At 40.3% G+C, this 22,118-nt stretch overlaps 1 protein-coding gene across 2 annotated transcripts in view; it reads right to left on the reverse strand.

Moving 5' to 3' along the window:
• Window positions 1–22,118, reverse strand: part of LOC126481095 (serine/threonine-protein kinase VRK1-like) — a 99,394-nt gene that overhangs the window by 40,468 nt on the left and 36,808 nt on the right. For both annotated transcript variants that reach the window (XM_050104614.1, XM_050104615.1), the window contains exons 5-9: window positions 18,409–18,489; window positions 18,258–18,373; window positions 17,944–18,175; window positions 14,816–14,995; window positions 3,409–3,587 (exon numbers count right to left, since the gene is read on the reverse strand). In XM_050104614.1, coding sequence (XP_049960571.1) covers window positions 3,409–3,587; window positions 14,816–14,995; window positions 17,944–18,175; window positions 18,258–18,373; window positions 18,409–18,489 — 788 coding nt within the window. The remainder of the gene's footprint in view (window positions 1–3,408; window positions 3,588–14,815; window positions 14,996–17,943; window positions 18,176–18,257; window positions 18,374–18,408; window positions 18,490–22,118) is intronic.

Here is a 22,118-nt window from a genome sequence, read left to right on the forward strand (position 1 = left end):
CCCACTTGTGACAGGATACTTTCCGGGGCTGGATCAGACTCTGAATGTGGCTCTCCAGCAGAGATACGACTTCCTCAGATCCTGCCCTGAAATGAGATCCATCCTTCATGAAATCCTCCCCACTCCACCAAGAGTGTCTTTCCGCTGTCCACCTAACCTTTGTAACCTCCTGGTTCATCCCTACGAAATCCCCAAACCACCTTCCCTGCCCTCTGGCTCCTACCCTTGTAAACCCCCTGGTGTAAAACCTGTCCCATGCACCCTCCCACCACCACCTACTACAGTCCTGTGACCCGGAAGGTGTACACGATCAAAGGCAGAGCTATGTGTGAAAGCACCCACAAGATTTACCAACTGACATGCCTACACTGTGAAGCCTTCTATGTGGGAACGACCAGCAAAAAACTGTCCATTCGCATGAACGGACACAGGCAGACAGTGTTTGTTGGTAATGAGGATCACCCTGTGGCTAAACATGCCTTGGTGCACGGCCGGCACATCTTGGCACAGTGTTACACCGTCCGAGTTATCTGGATACTTCCCACTGACACCAACGTATCAGAGCTCCAGTGCGTGCGTGTGTGTGTGTGTGTGTGTGTGTGTGTGTGTGTGTGTGTGTGTGTACGGGCGCGCGCACGCACACATGAGTGTATACCTGTCCTTTTTCTCCCCTAAGGTAAGTCTTTCCGCGCCCGGGATTGGAATGACTCCTTACCCTCTCCCTTAAAACCCACATCCTTTCGTCTTTCCCTCTCCTTCCCTCTTTCCTGATGAAGCAGCCTTGGGTTGCAAAAGCTTGAAATTTGTGTGTGTATTTGTGTGTTTTTCATTGTGTATCAACATACTATCGCTTTCTCGTTTGGTAAGTTAACAGCATCTTTGTTTTTTATATATATTTTCCCACGTGGAATGTTTCCCTCTATTATATATAATGAGAAAAGCAGCTACTCTGAAACAAGCCACTGCCCTTCCTCTAATCCCACTCAGATGCTGTTTTTATCTAATGTTTCAAACAAAATATTTATATAACTGTACAATACCGCTATCCATTCTATATATACATGCAAAGCAATATCTGTTTAATACAGATTTACATGGAATTTATCATAAGTCCAAATATTCTGATGCTCTGTAGGAGTAACTGATGAGGTATTATTTTACTTTCTTTTTCAACATATGAGAATTTTCAGTTTCCTGTCTGATGTCTACTGGCAACTTGTTATGGACTCTTTCAACAGTATACAAAACTCTATTCTGAACCCTTGACTGGGACATGTAGTCTACATGGATTTTAATTTTATCTCTGCTATTGTATATGTGTGATGTCTGTTCTTTCGAACACTTTTTATAGACAGGTGCTTTCTTCCACCTACCAAACTCAGTTTTTTGTTAGAGTGATCTATAGTAGTCAGTCAGTCAGTCAGTCTCATGTTCCACGAATCATTTTGCACGACATATCATAATGACGTGGAATTAGTCATTTTACATTCACATTGAAAATTAACGTGTAAATATGGTTACATGCTGAACAATCATAATTTTTTTAAAATAATTTACAGATGTGACTTAGTAATTCCTATCCATCACATTTTACACATTACAACAATACAAATTCTTCTACAGAATAGGAGTTATCAATGAGAAAATTTAACTTAACAGATGTCTATAATGTGATTGAGGGTTAGCTCCACGTATTATTCTTACAGCATGTTTTTGAGCAATTAAGACTTTCCTTCTTCAAGAGTAGTTACCCTAGAACATAATTCCATATGATTTTATTGAATGAAAATACTGATCTGTCTGTTCCCAAGATTTGCAATGATTCTAAGTGTAAATGTAGCTGAACTAAGTTGTTTTAGGAATTGCAGAATGTGCTATTTCCAGTTTTAATTTTCATCAATATGGACAACTAATAATTCTGAAGTTTGCACCCTATTTATTATTTCCTCACCATGGGTTACACTTACTACTACTGTAGTACCCCCTTGCAAAACTGAATACGTTGTCTTTTTTAAATTGAGCTGAGGACATTTGCAGAAAACCAGTAATAGAACTTTTACGAATACTGCTTACCATTTCTTTCTTTTTGTACGCTTGGATTGATTACGATACTAGTATCATCTACAATGTTAACTAATTCTGCTTGTATATTACACAGAAGAGCAATTACATAAATGAGGAAAACTAATGGACATAATGAGCATCGGGGGGAATCCCATGTGTGATTTCTTCCCAGTCAGAATAATATCACCGGATTACATTTGCTGATTCTCTTTTTTTTTTGTTTTTGGTTTTTTTTTTTTTTTTTGTTTGTTAAATATGACCTAATCCACTGGCTGGTTATACCATAAAACCCACAAACTTCAATTCATCCAGTAGAGTAGTGTGATACACACAGTGAAGTGCCTTAGATAGGTCACAGGAAATATCAACTGGCTCTATCTTATTATTTAATTATTATTACAATTATTTTAGCAGATTATGGTTATGATATGAGCAAACTCAGCTGAAAATTAAGTACAGAACCCTATAATTCCATTTCACTCACTCACCCACTGTAACCATTTAGGCTATGTTTTACACCTATTATGCAGTAATCTATTTCTTCTGCAGTTTGTTTACAATGGTTGAATCCCATGAAGGGTCCCTCCCATCATGAACTGTTGTTCCCAGTATTTATTTATCAACTGCACGGTCAACTATTCTTCCAAACTTCAGTCACAGCTCTTGTGAACGCTCTTCTCCAGAGCTAAATGTTTGTAACTGCTTACTGACATATGACACTACAACATTTTTAACTTGGTGAACATACAAAGCCTTCTACTTTTTTGGTTGCCTTTTTACATTGGTAATCACTGTTGTTTCAACTGCCTATTGGTAACTGCTATCAGTTTCAATGTAGCTGATTTGTCTCGAGTCCATTTGTTGCTATTCAATCCCATATTTTTCCATCATAAGTGAGGTTCCAAACCATGTGTGTTACATAGTTCTCAGAGAACACATTCAGTAATATTTTGCAGTACTACTTTTAATACCCACCACTTATGAAACCTTAATTTTCCCTTTGACTGTTTGATGATTCAAGTTTCCTCCTATGATGACTGTATAAACTGAAAGCTTATGTACTAGACTGTATAAACTGAAAGCTTATGTACTAGACTGTAGAAACTGAAAGCTTATGTACTAGTAAATTTACACACACACGCACACACACACACACACACACACACACACACACACACACACACACACACACACACACAGAGAGAGAGAGAGAGAGAGAGAGAGAGAGAGAGAGAGAATTTTTACAGAAACAATTTTTCAAAGAAAACGAACTGACTTGAGGATTAGTGACTATAACTGTGAAATTCATGGCATATTAATAAATATCGTAGACAAATAAGTTACCTTTTTCTTTTTGATCTGTTTCATCCTAGGAGAAACAGATAACCCAAATTCCAGTTTCCCATCATCCACATACCCCGCATCTGTTATGCCTTTACGCAACAGTTTTCGGCAATAACTGTAGTCAGGACGTGTGTCAAATTCCAAACTTGCAACGTATTTTAGATACTGACTTATTACAGCTGAAACAGTAGAGAAGTACATGTTAACTGATTATCTAACATTACTTTAAAACATAAAACCAAATGTTAGTACAGTTTCTTGTAAGTTAAAGTAAAAAAGCACATGTAAAAAATACTTCACAGGAAAATACCAACATTACGGGAATTTCATCTCAAATCATACAGGTCATGAGTGAATGTGTCACATCACTATTTCAAAGTTTGTTGAAAAAAAAAATATGTTGAAGTTTACATAATACCTCTCCAAAACTACAATATTTTGACTTTCTGATCTGTTAAAACATTACAGACCTCTCTAATGAGAGTATTTGTGAAAATGTCATAACAAAAGGAAAAACTGAAAAATTGTAATAAAGAAACCAGAAGTGATAAGAGATCTGAATTTATTTTCAATAAATACTCAGTTCCCAAAACTGTGAGACATGATTCATATATATATACACTTCTGATCTTTTTTCATTTTTTGGAAAAATAAACTATGGAAATTTGTAGTTTTTTGTGAATTTCAAAATTATGTTTCGAAAATACGAAGTCACAGGATGTTAACTGTCTTGAGAAATGATAAAAGTGGAAAGACTGCTAACTGTCAGCTATGACATTAATGCATGAACTTCTTAAACTGTTGAGATATTTGCACATAAAGATGAAAGATTCTGAAATTTTTTGGTTATTTAGAAATTATTTTCTCCAAAACCCCCATCATAAATACTCTAAAAATTTCACGATACATTAGTTGGTCATTGTACTTAGGGAATGTACAATCAGAGTGGGCTATATTGTCTGTACGAAATGTGAGAAATTTTTTACGTAGACCTAACTTTATGGTATTTCTGTATCAAAATAATTACTTTACAACATTATAAATGAGTAGGAAAGCAACTCACAATTTTGTTCGAAAACATTTTATAATAAAAATGAGAATAGAATATTTATACCCTTTTTCTTTTTGTGATAATACAAATTGTAACAATATTATGAAAAGGAAAGTTGCTACTCACCATATAGCAGAGATGCTGAGTCGCAGATAGGCACAACATAAAGATTGTCACAGTTGTGCCTATCTGCGACTCAGCATCTCTGCTATATGGTGAATAGTAACTTTCCTTTTCATAATATTGTTACATTCCATCCTCGATTTTCACAAATTATTATTGTCTTCTGTCATGATTTTACTTCTTCATGACTTTCCATGAATTAAAACTGCCTAAAATGTAACAATCAACACTAAACCGTTGAAAAGAGGTTATTTGTATTTTTTTCATCTGCTTCTCATTTAACTCTTATAGCTGAGCTGAATTTGCATACGGACAAGCATGATCCAACAAGAGTAGTACTTGGGAAATGGGAACAGCACACCGACCTTTTGATGATGGCCAATTGTAAGCATTAGCAAGACCATGGGGTGTCAAAGGAGACAGAACTGTCTTGCAGTTCATGAGACACACTTGTTACCTGTCCTACCCACCACTGATTGTCATACACACAAGAAATGAAGTAGCTAACTACAAAGTCTTCTAATGTATATTGTGGTCTCTGAATTTCACACACAGTAACAGGTTGCATTTTGTGGAGAACCATTCTTGCAATGTACATGCCACTCCAGGATGCAAACTGTAGGCTTCATAAAAAGACCACTTTTCTCTCTTTTTTAAATGGAATTCCCTTAATGTACTTTTATTTAGAATTAAGAGTTTCATGTCTGTTACCAATGTTGATATGGTGTATACAAATCCAGTAGCATCTCTTCTAGCATCAACAGCGTCGTGCTGGAAATTAAATCTTGTTGCAAGATGTTTATAGATACCTCCTACCCCTTCACATGCACTTTTTCCATGATCGCTTGCTGAAAATACCCATTTTTTGTGTTAATTCGTGTACTACAGTGTTGACCAAGCTCATATAGTTGAAAGCAGTTTTTAAAATGAGATGTTGCACCCTCAGTCACATACACATGTTTAGGAAATGCATGGCCTCCAGATGCTGTGTCATCAATTATCATGCTGACAGCATAGGGGGCATTGCACTGTGAGATCATCACTGACAACAGCAAAGCACTGTCATCCAAGGAAGTGAGCAACACATGTGAAGATTGATGTCTGTGATGTGTGCCAGTGGTAACTTTGAATTTCTTTCTGCAAAGCAATAGATCAGTTCTCAGCAAAGTCAAAATGAAGAACTAATGTGTCAGTATTCTGGGATGTGGCCGATTTTACTTGTGCTATGGCCTGTCTCTGAATCCTCCGGATATGATTGTGAGCTATTCCTTTCATGACCCAATGCCCCTCTAACCTCCACAATGAACTTCTCTGGCTCTACTATCTTCTTCACCAACCCTCCTCCCTCCCATAATGCATAGGTTAAATCACTGTCAGTATCCTGAAGGTGTAATGCTTCAAAAGTCATCACTTCAGCATCAGGACACATTGCACACTCCTGCAATGAACATTTATCTAGCAGCTCTTGACTTCTTTCCTGTGACACTGCTTATGGCAAAACAAAGAAGTTTCAAATTAGTGCAGTAGATACATGTGCATACTTCCTTCACTGGCTGGCATTTTACCCATTTTGGTCATAAAGAGTAAAATTTTGTGAGACCTGTTTTTAAATTCAGGTTCTCTTTTTTCATTAGGAGATATGCATCTATTATTGATCTTCTCATATTATTGATCTTCTCATATTATTGATCTTCTCATATTATTGATCTTCTCATATTATTGATCTTCTCATATTATTGATCTTCTCATATTATTGATCTTCTCATATATCTTCTCATCTTTCTTTTCCACTAACAGAGATAACAACAACCTGGTTAGGACTTTGCCTGCTGCAATCTTTGTCATCACTCAGATAATTTTCCAGAGCAGTAGACGCATATCATTTTGCAGTGGATGCCCACAGCAAGAATCTGAGCATGCCCAAATACCTTGCTCATTCTTTATTTTACGAGCCTTTGAACTCAAGTAATTTGAGGAGGTGGGTATGTATTTCTGTACCCGCTGCTTAAATTAGTTACCTTGTGTCAGTCACTGGATCTTTTCAGCATACTTGTCTGCTGATATAGCAGTATTTAGGTTTAAAAACCACACATCACATTTCATGCACATATCACTATCTTCAGGTTCTGCACCAAGTCCATCTACATTATACACTTCACAAAGTTTTGAAGATGATGTTTGTGTAACACTTTTTTCAATTTCTTCCACTTTTCTTTTTACATGCTGTTTTCTTCTTGTGCTTCTTATCTTTCCTGGATGTTTAAGAGAGGATATATAGGGGCCACAGCAGAAATGCTAACATTCAATGCATTAACTTCTCACCCAGGAATATAAACATCTGCACTATCTTCTTCAGTTTCACATTTGGGTGATGGTGATCGTTCAGGTGGGTTGTCATTAAATTTATTCTTGTTGTGAATGTAGCAATTCCTGCATTTACAACAATCAAGATAAAATGAAAATATTTTATTTCTTAACACTTATGTCATAGAGGTCTAACACATTATTTTTTTTTTTTTTTTTTTTTTTTTACAGTGAAATTCATGACCACGAGTTGCCATGACCTGTATGATTTGAGATGAAATCACGCATTAGCACAATGAATTAACTTAAATCAAAGGCTATGTCACTGCTTATGATCTTTCCAAAACCCTCTCTATTTACGTGCTCAAACTGATCTGCATACGGTATATACTTTAATTTATTGCATAGTACTTCTTCCAGAGTTTACCATACTTTTTTCAGTCAGTTCAACATGAAAATAAGGGATGAAAGGACACTGCTAAATCCAAGTAACAAGGTACCTCAATATATATTTTTCACAGCAAAATTACTGAGTCCCGAAGATATCTCTAAGAACACACACATTTTTACAGTACCGTTAAGAGTTGAATGACAAAATTTGTTATTTGGAAAATTTTGGGAGAGTATTTGCTACAATTGGCAATTATTTCTAAAATTATTTGGAACCTGTGTGTGAAATGTCTAATTTTAAGACTAAATACAATAACTGGCATCAAATATTGTGTGGTGTCAGAAATTTGTAATGCATTCCCACATGAGAGTAAGAAGTTCATCCCAATGAGACAAAGATATTGGTTTTATAGTATCCAGTACTTTTCCATGCTGTCCTATTGACTGGGAAAAATCAAACAAGCTAGTCGTCAAGAAGATCTCCAAATGACAAACTGACACCTGAAAGTAATTTTTCGTCTGCAGTTGTGGACTTTTCCTACACTTAAGCTTTGAACGCCACTATGAAATCAAATGCTGAATGATGAAGTCACTGAGACAAGAGGAATATAATGTAAATACTGAGGTCCTAGCCGTATTATTTACTATTTATTCTTTGAAATATGTGCAACAGTATGGAAGTGTTGTATTTTGCTGTGAAAATCAAAGAAGTGAATTAAGTGAGCTACTGTGGACAAATGAAATTGCTCCAACAAATAAAAACCTGCAAGACTGGAAAAACTGGACAACCTGTCCTATGAGATCTGGCATTCAACCTAACATATAAATAATCACAATCAAATCCAATAATTTGATTTTTGCACATCTTACTGTCTGACATCTTCAATCAAGAATAGACTTTTTTTAATATGCCACAGTTATTGCACTGCATCAAATTAAGATATGCAGAGGTAAACACATCACACAAATTATGTGTACAGCTAATTTTGGCTTATACTTTGCAGTGAATGAAATGCACATAAGGCATCAAAATTTTATTTAAAATTTAGAGCAAAATGATATGTAATTTCATTCTCGAGTTACTGGGTTTTATATGCAAAGGACAGGCACACGTGACGTGTCCATTTACATGCTTGTGCCTCGTGAATCCTGTGGTCATTTTACATCATAAAACAATTCCAGATATCGAACGAGGTTTTCTGCAAATGACAGCACACAAGGAGGCACATATACTATATGATAAATGCTCGAAACTACTTTTTTCACCGAGCCATCGAAGTAATTCATCCACAGATGTCCATAACACTGTAGCAAAACCCAAGTGGTGCATGTGTACACGTCCACACAGCACCTGGAGAACAGTGTAGCAGGGCATGTACACACACCAACAGCAGTGAAAGGGTCAAATATGCCCATCAACACACTATTAAACCCCTTACAGTAATTGTGCATATTCTCATCTCTTGATTGTTGCAATATACATTCATTCGGCTAACTACAACCCACACTGCTTTTGTGCACTTGCAACCTATTCGTATTGTCGGCACAACATGACAATACTCTTCCCACTGGAAATGCGATACCATTACAGAAAGTTCTACATACTGTGTTACTTAGGTCATGAGATCTGATGTCATAAATGTCACAAAGTCTACAATGTGCAAGGAATTTTGTTGTTTGTTCATTGAAGCATTGAAGCTATCAGTTTTGCTTTTGTGGTGTTATGGTCTGCAAACAAAGACAGCTTACAATTCAGCAAAAGCTCACAACCATCCACCACATGTAAGACAATCTTAACATAAGAATTTCATAAATGAGGAAGAATCACGATCTAGTGCGCAGCTTATTCAAAACGAAACAAGCTTTATTCAATTCCAAAGCTAATGATTACTCTGGATCCAAATTCACATGTCTACATTCGCTGACATGGAAATATTCTTTGAAAGAGTTTCAAGTAACTCCTATAAGCAAGTACGTACTATGTGAGAAGGTTTGTGAAACTGCCTTGAAGATTAAAACTAAAATTTTCTTTCCACTGAACAGCAAGCTGCGGGAAAGGGAAGGGGGTGGGGGTGGAGGGGGGGGGATGTCACTTCTTAGCGAGGATACACATGCAGAAATTGTAAGATATTTGAAAACATTACATTACCACGGGTGATAAAGTGACACATTTTCAACATTGATGAAACTCGTTTCTTTTATAATATAATGTATTTACACGAGTACGAGATGACCCCGAATACATGAAGAACTCTTTTTTTTAAGAAGCTCCTTCAGAAAAAAGCATTTTTTAAACTTATTCTGATTAACCAAGATTACAAACTTTTACTGACTTGAGCATCTGTTACCAGAACACCAATCCTAATCTTATGCCATTTACTCGTTGTCTATGTTTTGATAATAGAAGAAGAAATAATATAACAAGAAACTTTTCGTATTAACTTTTATCTTCACTGCCTCCTTTGTTTAGCCTGTGTTCTGTGGAACCATGTTTTATAGTCGTCGTCGTCATCATCATCATCATCATCATCATCATCATCATCATCATCATCATCTAAACAGGGGAACTGTTAAACATACATCTTCATTGTCACAAATACTTGGCTATTTCTTCCAAGTATGCTGCAATTTATTTTTTATTTTATTTATACAAATGGATTCAGACAAACTGCAGTTTAAACATGGTAGATGTTCATAAAAAGCCAAAGCATGCAGTATAGATTTCCATGGTTGGCAGCAACACGAAATTTGTTGCTCATTCACCACTCCCCTCTCAACATTCATAGTTCTCAACTAAACTGGTGTCACTGGCCCACCTCCATGTCTTCCTTAGTGTTGTGCTTGAGCAACATTGAAACATGGGCATCTATATATTCTAGGGTGCAGGACATATGTAACAGCAACAACTAATACATAAATAAAAGACTGCAATCACAACTGAATGCAATTCTTGAACTTTCACTGGACTAATGCCATCTGTTGGTAATAATACCTTAATGAGTATTTCTGCTGTAATTTATTCTTGCGATAACAATTGAAGTCAGTTTAATGTGATGTGTTTCATTTGTTAGACATTTAATTCTGGATTTTTTTCTTTCTCGTTTCATCTGAATTTACCCCCTTGTTCCAAAGCTGATTAAAAGCTGGTAATTTTTCTCCCCAGTATTCTAACACGTGAAAAACTTCAAATTTTCATTTGCAACACACCTCTTAAACCATTAGTTTTTCATAACCAAATAAAACACTAACTTTGGTTCAGAATCAAAATTGGTTTTGAAGGACAAGATTTTCAACTTTCAATGTTACCTTTACTTACAAAGCAGCATAAATGTATGTGTGCAGTATCCATACCTGTATTTGACCTATTTGCAGAGCTTTAGATAGCTGTAGTGCATAGTTCCAAGTTTCTCATGTATCTAGTACTGTGAGTCAAATGTCACGTGACCAAGTGAACAAGATCAACATTGCATCAAGTGCTTCTATGTATCAGGAAATCTTGATCCTATTCAAATGGAAGTATTGTTTGCTAAACTCTACCCTTCAGAACTCTTCAAAATAAATTTGTGCGAAACCCCAATAGCCAAAGCTTCATCTGTAAATGCAAGACAACCTCGATATTTATCTATTGAACACTGTCAAAATGTTTATCTCGGCAGCAATAGTTAAATCTGCGAATATAAGATGACCCCGTATTTTTCAAATGACGAATTTGGCAAAAATCCTTGTCTTACAATCAAGTAAATAAAGTACTTCCTGTAAAAACATAATCTATTAAAGTTAAATCGTATTTATTCTTCTGTCTCAGTTGCAAATTTTAAATTAGATTACATGTTTCAATCATTCTGGATCACCTTCAGATCTAAGTAGCTGTGTAAGCATACTGTCTTGTCTACTCAGAACCACTATTTCATCTCAGAACCGTTACTTGAAGTAGTGGTTCTGAGTAGACAAGACAGGTTGCTGACACAACTTCTTAGATCTGAAGATGATCCAGAGTGATCGAAATATGTAATCTAATTAAAAATGTGCAACGGAGACAGAAAAATACATGAAAATTGTCTTAAATATCTAGACAGTTGCTGAATCTCTCAAGACGATTATGTCGGCTACAGTGATATTCCATTAAGTTATAATAATTCTATGGAAGTAAAAGGAAGTAAAGAAAGGATGATTACACTGTTGTGTGTAAATAGTGATGGAAGTGAAAAGTTGCTTCCGCTAATAAAAGGAAAATTTAACACTCCCATGGGGTTCAAAAACATAAATATATTCCCTTGTATCTACAAATATAACAGCATTGCCTGGATGACACCACACGTCTGAGATTTCTCAGGCACTTATATACTGAGATAGGTGCAAAACGGGTGGGGGGGATTGTACCTATTACTGACCGATTCCCTTTACAGCCTTCAGAAACACTGCTTCTGAGTAATGTAAATGTTGTATTCCTTCCTCTAAATTGTACAAGTCATCAGCAACCCCTGGACGTAATACACTTCAACAAAGTCAGACTCTGAGTAACAACTGCGCAGAAGTCAAATTTCATTCACTTAGAGAAAGAAAATGATGAGTCTCAGAATTCTACAGACTACGAATATGTTCTTTGTTACCTGGAATTCTGTAACATAACAGACTGTTATATGGTTTCACAAAGAGCAGCTATTGTCTGAGGCCACATTATTCCCGAAAAAGAATGGAATAGGACCACAGATATTTCTGAAAATTAGACATTCCAGGACTTTCTGATGATGATGATGATGATGATGATCTGCCTTCCACTGTCAAAATGAAAGTGAGTGAGATGTGTGAAATTTTTGTGAAGGAACACTGTGATGGAAGAGCCAAAAGTGATGCTGGAAGCAAACAACAACAAGCACAAGCCATTGCACCAACTTTCATTGTTGCTGAACAAGAACCTGATACCATTAGGAGTTTCTTTTCCTCCTTTAATGTTAGATGAATAAGTTCTAACTAATACCAACCAACTGGAGTGACAACTTCTTTCACTACAATACAATGGAAGGATAAACAATTGGTAATTTGTAGCCCAAGATATTAGTAATTTTGTAATTAAATACTACTTCTATCACCGAAACAAGTTCCAATTATGATTTCGGGTCCATCTTTCCTTGTACTCGGGCAAAACTCATTTAAGAAAAACTCCTGTTTAGTGAACTTACATTTAGGTCCCCACGGATTCATTGAAAAGGGTTTTCACTGTATGTGCCACAACCAGGTACACAACAGCTCTAAGCGCACAAATTGGAACCGAGTCTAAAAACATATGTTCTCTTACGTAAGACAGCTGATGTACATTATACTGAGGGCACTCATCCATTGTTTTCCAAATACAGTGCACTTGAACTACTACAAATGCTTCAGAAAGTTCAGTAACTATGTTTCACTAAATTCTGTAATCTGCAGTTGAGATACTGTCAAAGTAACAGACACTCTTCTCTAACTTTTGAACAGTTCTTTTTCAGCAGTGAAACAATAAAAAGCACACATTAAGTTATGACATTCACTTTGCGCGCGCGCGCGCGCCCACACACACACACACACACACACACACACACACACACACACACACACACACACACACACACACAGAGAGAGAGAGAGAGAGAGAGAGAGAGAGAGAGAGAGAGAGAGAATTGCCAAGGAAACTAGTATAGGCATGCTTATTCAAATACAGAGATATGTAAACAGGCAGAATACGGCACTGCTGTCGACAACATCTATGTAAGCCAATAAGTGTCTGGTGCAGCTGATAGATAATTAAGTTGAGTCTGAATGTGGTGTTATAGTCGGCACACAAGCGATTGGACACAGTTTCTGAGGAAGCGATGAAGTGGGGATTTTCCCGTACTAGAATCTCACAAGTGTACCGTGAGTATCAGGAATCCGTTAAAACATCAAATCTTCAATTTTTGCTGCGACCAGAAAAAGATCCTGCAAGAACAAGACCTACGACGACTGAAGAGAATCATTCAACATGACAGGAGTTCAACCCTTCCGCAAATTGCTGCAGATTTCAATGCTGGGCCATCAACAAGTGTCAGCGTATGAACCATTCAACAAAACATCATCGATATGGGCTTTCGGAACCGAAGGCCCACTCGTGTACCCTTGATGACTGCACGACACAAAGCTTTATGCCTCGCATGGGCCAGACGACACTGACATTGGACTGTTGATGACTGGAAACATATTGTATGGTTGGACGAGTCTCAATTCAAATTGTATCAAGCAGACGGACGTGTACGGCTATGGACACAACCTCATGAATACATGGACCCTGCATGTCAGCAGGGGACTATTCAAGTTGGTGGAGGCTCTGGAATGGTGAGGGGCATGTGCAGTTGAAGTAATACAGGACCCTGATACGTCTACATATTACTCCGACAGGTGACATGTACATAAGCATCCTGTCTGATTACCTGCATCTAGTCATGTCTATTACGCATTCCAACAGATATGGGCGATTTCAGCAGGACAATGCAACACCCCAGAATTGCTACAGAGTGGCTCCAGGAACCCTCTTCTGAGTTTAAACACTTCCACTGACCACCAAACTCCCCAGACATGAACATTATTGAGCATATCTGGGGTGCCTTACAACGTTTTGTTCAGAAGATATCTTCACCCCCTCATACTCATACAGATTTATGGATACCCCTGCTGGATTCGTGGTGTCAATTCCCTCCAGCACTACTTCAGACATTAGTTGAGTCCATGCCATGTCGTGCTGCAGTGCTTCTGCGTGCTCACAGGGACCCTACATGATATTAGGCAGGCGTACCAGTTTCATAGGCTCTTCAGTGCATATCAGCTGCAGTGTAACACATTCTATTTATTTTTGAGGTTGAATACACAGTGAAGTGCAGTAAAAAACTTGTCTTATGTACAACACACAGACAACTTCAATGTGTAATATTTGCTTCCTAATAAAAGCTTGAGCAATCAACACTTCGACAGTCGATGTCCACTTTGTTAAAATAAAAAAGATAAGTAACCAAAACCCTTACATTTGGTGAAGTTATTTATATGGAAATGAATCATACAAGATACAAACTACTCTGTACTGGATTTCATATCTTACATCACCATCTACTAGTAGGGAAATATTTTTTTAAACACTCTTTTTAATTTTGTCAGATTCAATTTGCAAAGAATATTATAAAATTCAAGCCTCTAATTCTGTGTCAACATGCAAAATAAATGTAGACTGTAATGTTTAAAATCCATTTCATAAACTACATAAAATACAAGTGCCTACTATAAATGTATGAAATATGCCTACAATACAAGTTGAACCACGATTATAAATCCTTTAGGGAGGTAACTCAAAATTAATAGTGAAAACTACGTAACAATTTTAAGTTTTGTGAACCTGATGTAACACACATTATTGATTACGACTGAGGTGGCAATAACTGCCATGATAATCATTTTTTAATGTCAACAAAGGTTGAAGATCATTTTTATACCTCAGTAAAACTGACAGGTGCTCCACCGATAAAATAAGATTACAGATACCTGGAGCGTCTCCATTCGGAAAGCAGCACTTCATCAATAGTGGAATATTTGACATGAATGCTTTTTTCTGTTCATGAACATAATCTGGATCAGCCTGTTCATCTTCCCAAGGTAACTTGCTACAAAGCCACTGTAATAAATTGTAGCCCAGAATTTCAAGATCCCCTCTTCTTGAGTGTGCTTCAAACAAAAACAATGTCATGTGAAATTAGTTACTTTACCTGAAAACATGCATGTATAAAATAATGTCATCAGAAGCAGCGTTACTGTATCAGAACTGGTAGTTTCATTGATATCAGGTTCAGACTTATTTATCACTACATTGTCTTCGAAATATTTAATGTGCAACCTTACTCAGCACCACAATAAATGAGCACACCTATTTTCAGCTACTGGCAATGACTTCCTTTTGTATAAGTGACATACACAATGATTTGTGTGGAATTATCCTGGAACATCACCCCAAAACAATTACATAAGAAAGTTTACTATGGAAGTATCTTAAATCCACTGGCAATATTGATACAATCCACATAAGTTAGGAATCAGTAACAACAGTATTTTGACTGGAAAAGTGATAAGCAAGATTTATTTGTAAACATAACAGAACCGTCACCAAGGGATGAGGAGGGGGAGGGATGAGGAGGGGGAGGGACGGAGGATGGGGTAGGGATCCGGAGGGACGGAGGGTGAGAGGGAGAGGGGGGAGGGTGAGAGGGAGAGGGTGAGAGGGTGAGAGGGTGAGAGGGGGAGGGTGAGAGGGTGAGAGGGTGAGAGGGGGAGAGGGAGAGGGGGAGAGGGGGAGAGGGGGAGAGGGGGAGAGGGAGAGGGGGAGAGGGGGAGAGGGAGAGGGGGAGAGGGAGAGGGGGAGAGGGGGAGAGGGAGAGGGGGAGAGGGAGAGGGGGAGAGGGAGAGGGGGAGAGGGGGAGGGTGAGAGGGGGAGAGGGGGAGGGTGGGAGGGGGGGAGGGGGAGGGTGAGAGGGTGAGGGTGAGAGGGTGAGGGTGAGAGGGGGAGGGTGAGAGGGGGAGGGTGAGAGGGGAGGGTGAGAGGGGGAGGGTGAGAGGGGGAGGGTGAGAGGGGGAGGGTGAGAGGGGGAGGGTGAGAGGGGGAGGGTGAGAGGGGGAGGGTGAGAGGGGGAGGGTGAGAGGGGGAGGGTGAGAGGGGGAGGTGAGAGGGGGAGGGTGAGAGGGGGAGGGTGAGAGGGGGAGGGTGAGAGGGGGAGGGGTGAGGAGGGGGAGGGTGAGAGGGTGAGGGTGAGAGGGGGAGGGTGAGAGGGTGAGGGTGAGAGGGGGAGGGTGAGAGGGGGAGGGTGAGAGGGGGAGGGTGAGAGGGGGAGGGTGAGAGGGGGAGGGTGAGAGGGGGAGGGTGAGAGGGGGAGGGTGAGAGGGGGAGGGTGAGAGGGGGAGGGTGAGAGGGGGAGGGTGAGAGGGGGAGGGTGAGAGGGGGAGGGTGAGAGGGGGAGGGTGAGAGGGGGAGGGTGAGAGGGGGAGGGTGAGAGGGGGAGGGATGGAGATGGTGAGAGGGGGAGGGATGGAGATGGTGAGAGGGGGAGGGATGGAGATGGTGAGGCAAAGGCCAAAGGCAGGGGCTAGGGGTGACAGGGGGAGGGAGGGGCAGTCAGTGGGACAGAGGGGCAGTAGTGGGACAGAGGGGCAGTAGTGGGACAGAGGGGCAGTAGTGGGACAGAGGGGCAGTAGTGGGACAGAGGGGCAGTAGTGGGACAGAAGGGGCAGTAGTGGGACAGAGGGGCAGTAGTGGGACAGAGGGGCAGTAGTGGGACAGAGGGGCAGTAGTGGGACAGAGGGCAGTAGTGGGACAGAGGGGCAGTAGTGGGACAGAGGGGCAGTAGTGGGACAGGAGGGGCAGTAGTGGGACAGAGGGGCAGTAGTGGGACAGAGGGGCAGTAGTGGGACAGAGGGGCAGTAGTGGACAGAGGGGCAGTAGTGGGACAGAGGGGCAGTAGTGGGACAGAGGGGCAGTAGTGGGACAGAGGGGCAGTAGTGGGACAGAGGGGCAGTAGTGGGACAGAGGGGCAGTAGTGGGACAGAGGGGCAGTAGTGGGACAGAGGGGCAGTAGTGGGACAGAGGGGCAGTAGTGGGACAGAGGGGCAGTAGTGGGGACAGAGGGGCAGTAGTGGGACAGAGGGGCAGTAGTGGACAGAGGGGCAGTAGTGGGACAGAGGGGCAGTAGTGGGACAGAGGGGCAGTAGTGGGACAGAGGGGCGTAGTGGGACAGAGGGGCAGTAGTGGGACAGAGGGGCAGTAGTGGGACAGAGGGGCAGTAGTGGGACAGAGGGGCAGTAGTGGGACAGAGGGGCAGAAGGGCAGTAGTGGGACAGAGGGGCAGTAGTGGGACAGAGGGGCAGTAGTGGGACAGAGGGGCATGTGCTTGAAAGTGGCTGGGGGGCATTGCGGTGGGGCAGAGGGGGTTGTGAGGAGGAGGAGGGAGTGGGGTGGAGTGAGGTGGGTGGAGGAGGGGGGTGGAGGGCGGGGGGAGTGGAGGGCGGGGTGTGGAGGAGGGGGGTGGAGGGCGGGGAGTGGAGGGCGGGGGTGTGGAGGAGGGGGGTGGAGGGCAGGGTGTGGAGGGCGGGGGTGTGGAGGGCGGGGTGTGGAGTGAGGGGGGGTGGAGGGAGGGGTGGTAAATTATGATCGAATTAATTGTTGCATGGCACAGAAAAGCAATTATGTGACAAGATAAAATAAAAAGTGTCCCGTATTTGTCAAATTATGTATTTTGAATCAATAAAAAAGAGGGTGTGGGACAGAGGGGTGCAGGAAAGACGGGGGTGTGGGAAGGAGAGGGGGGCGTCATACTTTTACTAATACAGAGTCCACATAAGGACATAGCACCAGTGCTGACAGAATATGTCTACTCTAACCAGATGAAATGAGTACAGTGGGGGAGGGGCGCGTCGAACAGTGGGGGAGGGGCGGGTCGAGACAGTGGGGCGGGGGGGTTCATCGAGACAGTGGGGGGGGGGTGCGCTGGGACAGTGGAGGGGGTTTCGGTGGGACAGTGGGTGAGGGGAGGGGTTGCGGTGGGACAGCAGAATTTTGCAGGACTACTTTCAAATATGTCATGCAAAATTATTTTACTTGAACTTGAAAAAGAAAACTGGTAACCTACCTCCAATGTGAGCATCTCTGCTTGTATATTCAATTGTTCCATTATGTGCTTTGCGCAGATCAGAATGGTATTCTTTATGCCTGCCATCTCGCCCCATGTAACGACAAGCAAGACCAAAATCGAGTAAGTACACATTATTTGTTGTACCATGTCTATGACCAATAAGCAGATTAGAACCTTTAATATCAGCATGAATGTAGCCTTGGCTGTGGATGTATTCAAGAACATCTAACTGTAAGAAAGAATTAAGATGCTCAGTATATTATTTACAAGGCTAAGAGTAGTTAAAAGACTACAGATATTGCTGAACTTACTATCTGGATGCCCAGGTACAAAACAGTCTTTAAATGAAACTTCCTCTTGTACTTCAAAAACAATTTGTTCAAATCCAATCCAAATCGTTCCAAAACAAGGAATCTATATCTATCACCTTTATACATATGTGATCCTGCCTATATCTATCACCTTTATACATATGTGATCCTGCACCCACATAAGGAGACATTCCTAGATGCTGAAGCCTCTTTCTTCTTTGCCACTCCAGAACTGCAAAGAAATAAGTATTGTCACTTAGCATCATTATTATGTTACTCCTTGCTTCATTAATAAACAATTACAAATAATTCCCATTATGTACATATTCTCTACATAAATTAAACATCTAATAAGACACACATGTTACAACTTAAATCCACAAAATTTTTTTTTACTTATTTTATGAATTAAAGTCAGTTCTCTGTTTCAATTTTTCATTTCATATACATAATTTGGAACACAAATGTTTTAGTATCACTTGTTGTTTTAGGTGTTTCTCATATTCTCCGCATTCTTGACACTTTTTTTCACAACTGTCTTTCTTCTCTGCCCTGTCAACAGCTGTTCATATGCTAGCAGTTGGATTTAAAAAAAACAGGACTGAACAAACACATATGTAACTGCACATACAACCATTATACAAATTTATAATTACACAATCCAGATTTTACATGCAGTTCTGTTCAGAACTCGCAATATAAACACTGTGAATGATTCAGCCACACAAAACCAATATTGTAGTGAAATATATTTCACCATGTTAAAGTTTAACAAACTGTCCTATATAAATACCTCAGCTTTGCACCAGAGACTAATTTTGCAGTGTCTTTACAACCCTTTACATTCTGCAAAGGAGGCTTTCGGTGGGAATAATTTACAAATATTACACTTCAAAATTATTTAACTTATTTTCTGTACAGTTCAATTACAAACACACTTGTATTTGCATGTATTTGTATCCAACAGGTCACTCTAGTAAGAAGCGTGTAAAAGCTATTATTTCTCCATAGTTGAGTTTCACTCACCTTTCGAAAGCTTGTAGGGTACATAATGTTTTCTTAAAATTTTTGCTTAATAAAAATGACTATCAATCTGATTTTAGGTGGGGAGCAACAGTACACTACACAGATCCAAGCAGAGGCTGCACTCACAAAAAAGAAGCGAACAAGGAGTGTGGACATACGAATGGTGTGCACTTCCTTTACTTTATGTGAACACAGCCCCAAAATCTAACCCGAAGGTAAAATAGCAACTGCAAAGTATGTATCTTCATTAATTTCTTCAATGACTGCCATTGCACACACAAGGGGGGCCAAATACAATGCAACAATGATGACCATACCGCAGAAAGCAAGCTTACAGAAAACACATTAAAGAAAACCCATGCCCACAGATGGCAGTCACTGGCATTTAAGAACAAAGTAACCCACGAGCAAAAGACGTTCTGAGCACAAAGGAGTACAAGGAACATAAATAAGAGAGAACATCCTACAAAAAAATTATGAAAATCCACTGCAACTACAGATAAAGTCAGCCAGCAAACCAAGCCTAGACAAACTTGCTTCATAGTCAGCACTGCTATATTTCATTGTTCACCCCCTGCCCCCCCCCCCCCCCCCCAAAAAAAAAAATTGTTTTACGCAAAACACCAGTGCCAAAGTGGAAAATTCTAATGAAACATGCTTGCAGACATCACAGTGGAAGGATGCATCGCACAAGAAAACCCTACAATCAGCAATGTTTTAATTGAATAAAATTAAACATGTATCATGACAAAAATCAAACATGGTATCTGCAGCTGTTCTATAAATTTTAAACTGGTACTAAATACACACAAATGAAAAATCTGACCAATATTCCAGAAATATCAGTGTGCCGAGGAGGTAATATGATTTAATGTATTTACCCTAGCCCCCCTACAAAGACCACTTCCTTTACCAATTCTTTACCAACTGACATCTGCTTGTCACAGCTACTGGCAACTTACTTTATGTTGTCAATACCCCCCAACCACTTCCCATCACCTTGGCAGCACTTAGCATTTTTCCCATACTTTGGTTAACAAACAAAACCTTTTTTTTAATTTTTAAACAATGGGTCACTATACAAAGTGGCTAGACAGTGTTTATACCCAAATTAAATGTGTGTAACAGTATAAGCTGGTAAGATATTTGAAGTTTGAACCTTTCATGCTGATCACTGATTTGGTTACAATGCTCCTCACATGAATTGCAATGTGGTTGTTATGTGACTGCCACATGACTGCCTTGGGAGGAGAAAAATGTCTGTAGATTGGCCACTTCATTGTTTGCCTCTCCATGTTTGGTGCAGATGCCAGTGACTTCACTATAGAGGAACACTTAGTGATAACTGCGTGCATCAGGTGGCAGGTAACTTTGATAAATGGTTCAGTAAGGAGCCACCAAGTTGTTGGACTGTGACCATAGGGGAGATGAAAGCCTTTCCCCTGGAAGTGTTTCGGACACCTCCCACTCTGGCCATCCATCAACCGGGAGGGAAATGTGTCAAAATTAGTGCATTAGCGACACGTTAACCCTGCAAGTCAACCAGAAAGTGTGCTGCAGAACTTGAAATTGAAAGAGGCACAACGCAACTCCACAGGAAAATGGACTTAGATCTGTAAGCATTCCAGCCAACGAGCATCAATGAACTACTGGGCAAAGACGAACAGCCGTAGGGTTTATCAAGCTGTGCAGGGATAATTGCCATGCACATACAGACATTTTGGACAAATAACTGTGTTATTATTAAAGATGAAATGAAGCAACTGTGCTTGTAGAGGGACACAATGTCCCTCCTGTATTCTTCACATAACTATTAGTACTTTAAAGACAGAACTTCCAAACAAATCTATAGTACTGTCATGGTCATTGCCATGACACTCTTCTATGCCAACATGTTATGGACCATCTACAGATATCTTTAATAGACACTTATAACTCTAAATCCCCATCTAGCGTAGGTCCATTAAGGCCAATATTAAGATTCCTCCAAAATATCAAAACACACTTCCAATTGTTTCAGCTGAGCCTCAGTGCTGAATGCTGAGCACGTCAGTCATGCTTTCTTAGGAATCAGTTCACATTCAACCTGCCAATCACCCAGAATAGCTCCATATGAACTGCTGGGTTAAATGTTCAAAATCCAAACTTGCTCACCCACACATTTGCCAGCGGTGGAAATAGCATCTGCAACGATTAATAGTTCCTCTCTCAATATGCTGAAGATTTTTCTGAGCCTGTTGCATACAAACACCACCGCCATTACGTCAACCGAAAACAAATCTTCCACACCCCATGGCCATGCATACCCACTGATTACTAACAAAAAGGAGTAACCTCTTTATCACACAATATTGTGCTGGACCAAACACTGGAAACTCCAGGTAAGAATATCACCAATACAGGAAAAGACAAATTGCTACTTACTGTAAAGAAGACACGTCAAGTAGCAGACACTTACTTAAAGCTTTTGGCCACAGCCTTCATCAGTGACACACACACACACACACACACACACACACACACACACACACACAAGCATACCTCATGCACATACTATCGCCAATTCCAGCATTTCGTGCCGGAATGCAACTATCACGTAGGATGCAAGCAGATGTCTGGAGAGGGTGGGGATGGGAAACGGATAGTAATATCCGGGTGGGGAAAGAAAGAGATGAACACTGCCTGGCGGAGTATGCAGGGACTAGACTGTCAACAGGCAGAGCATCAGCAGGTTGTGTGGTAGGGAGGCGGGGAAAAAAGCAGAGGAGAAGGGAAAGATGGGCAGATGTATTGGCAGAGGGCTGCACATACAGGTGGGAGAGGAGAATGGAGAAA

This window comes from Schistocerca serialis, chromosome 5, assembly GCF_023864345.2.
Source record: "Schistocerca serialis cubense isolate TAMUIC-IGC-003099 chromosome 5, iqSchSeri2.2, whole genome shotgun sequence".
Taxonomy (NCBI): Eukaryota; Metazoa; Arthropoda; class Insecta; order Orthoptera; family Acrididae; genus Schistocerca; species Schistocerca serialis.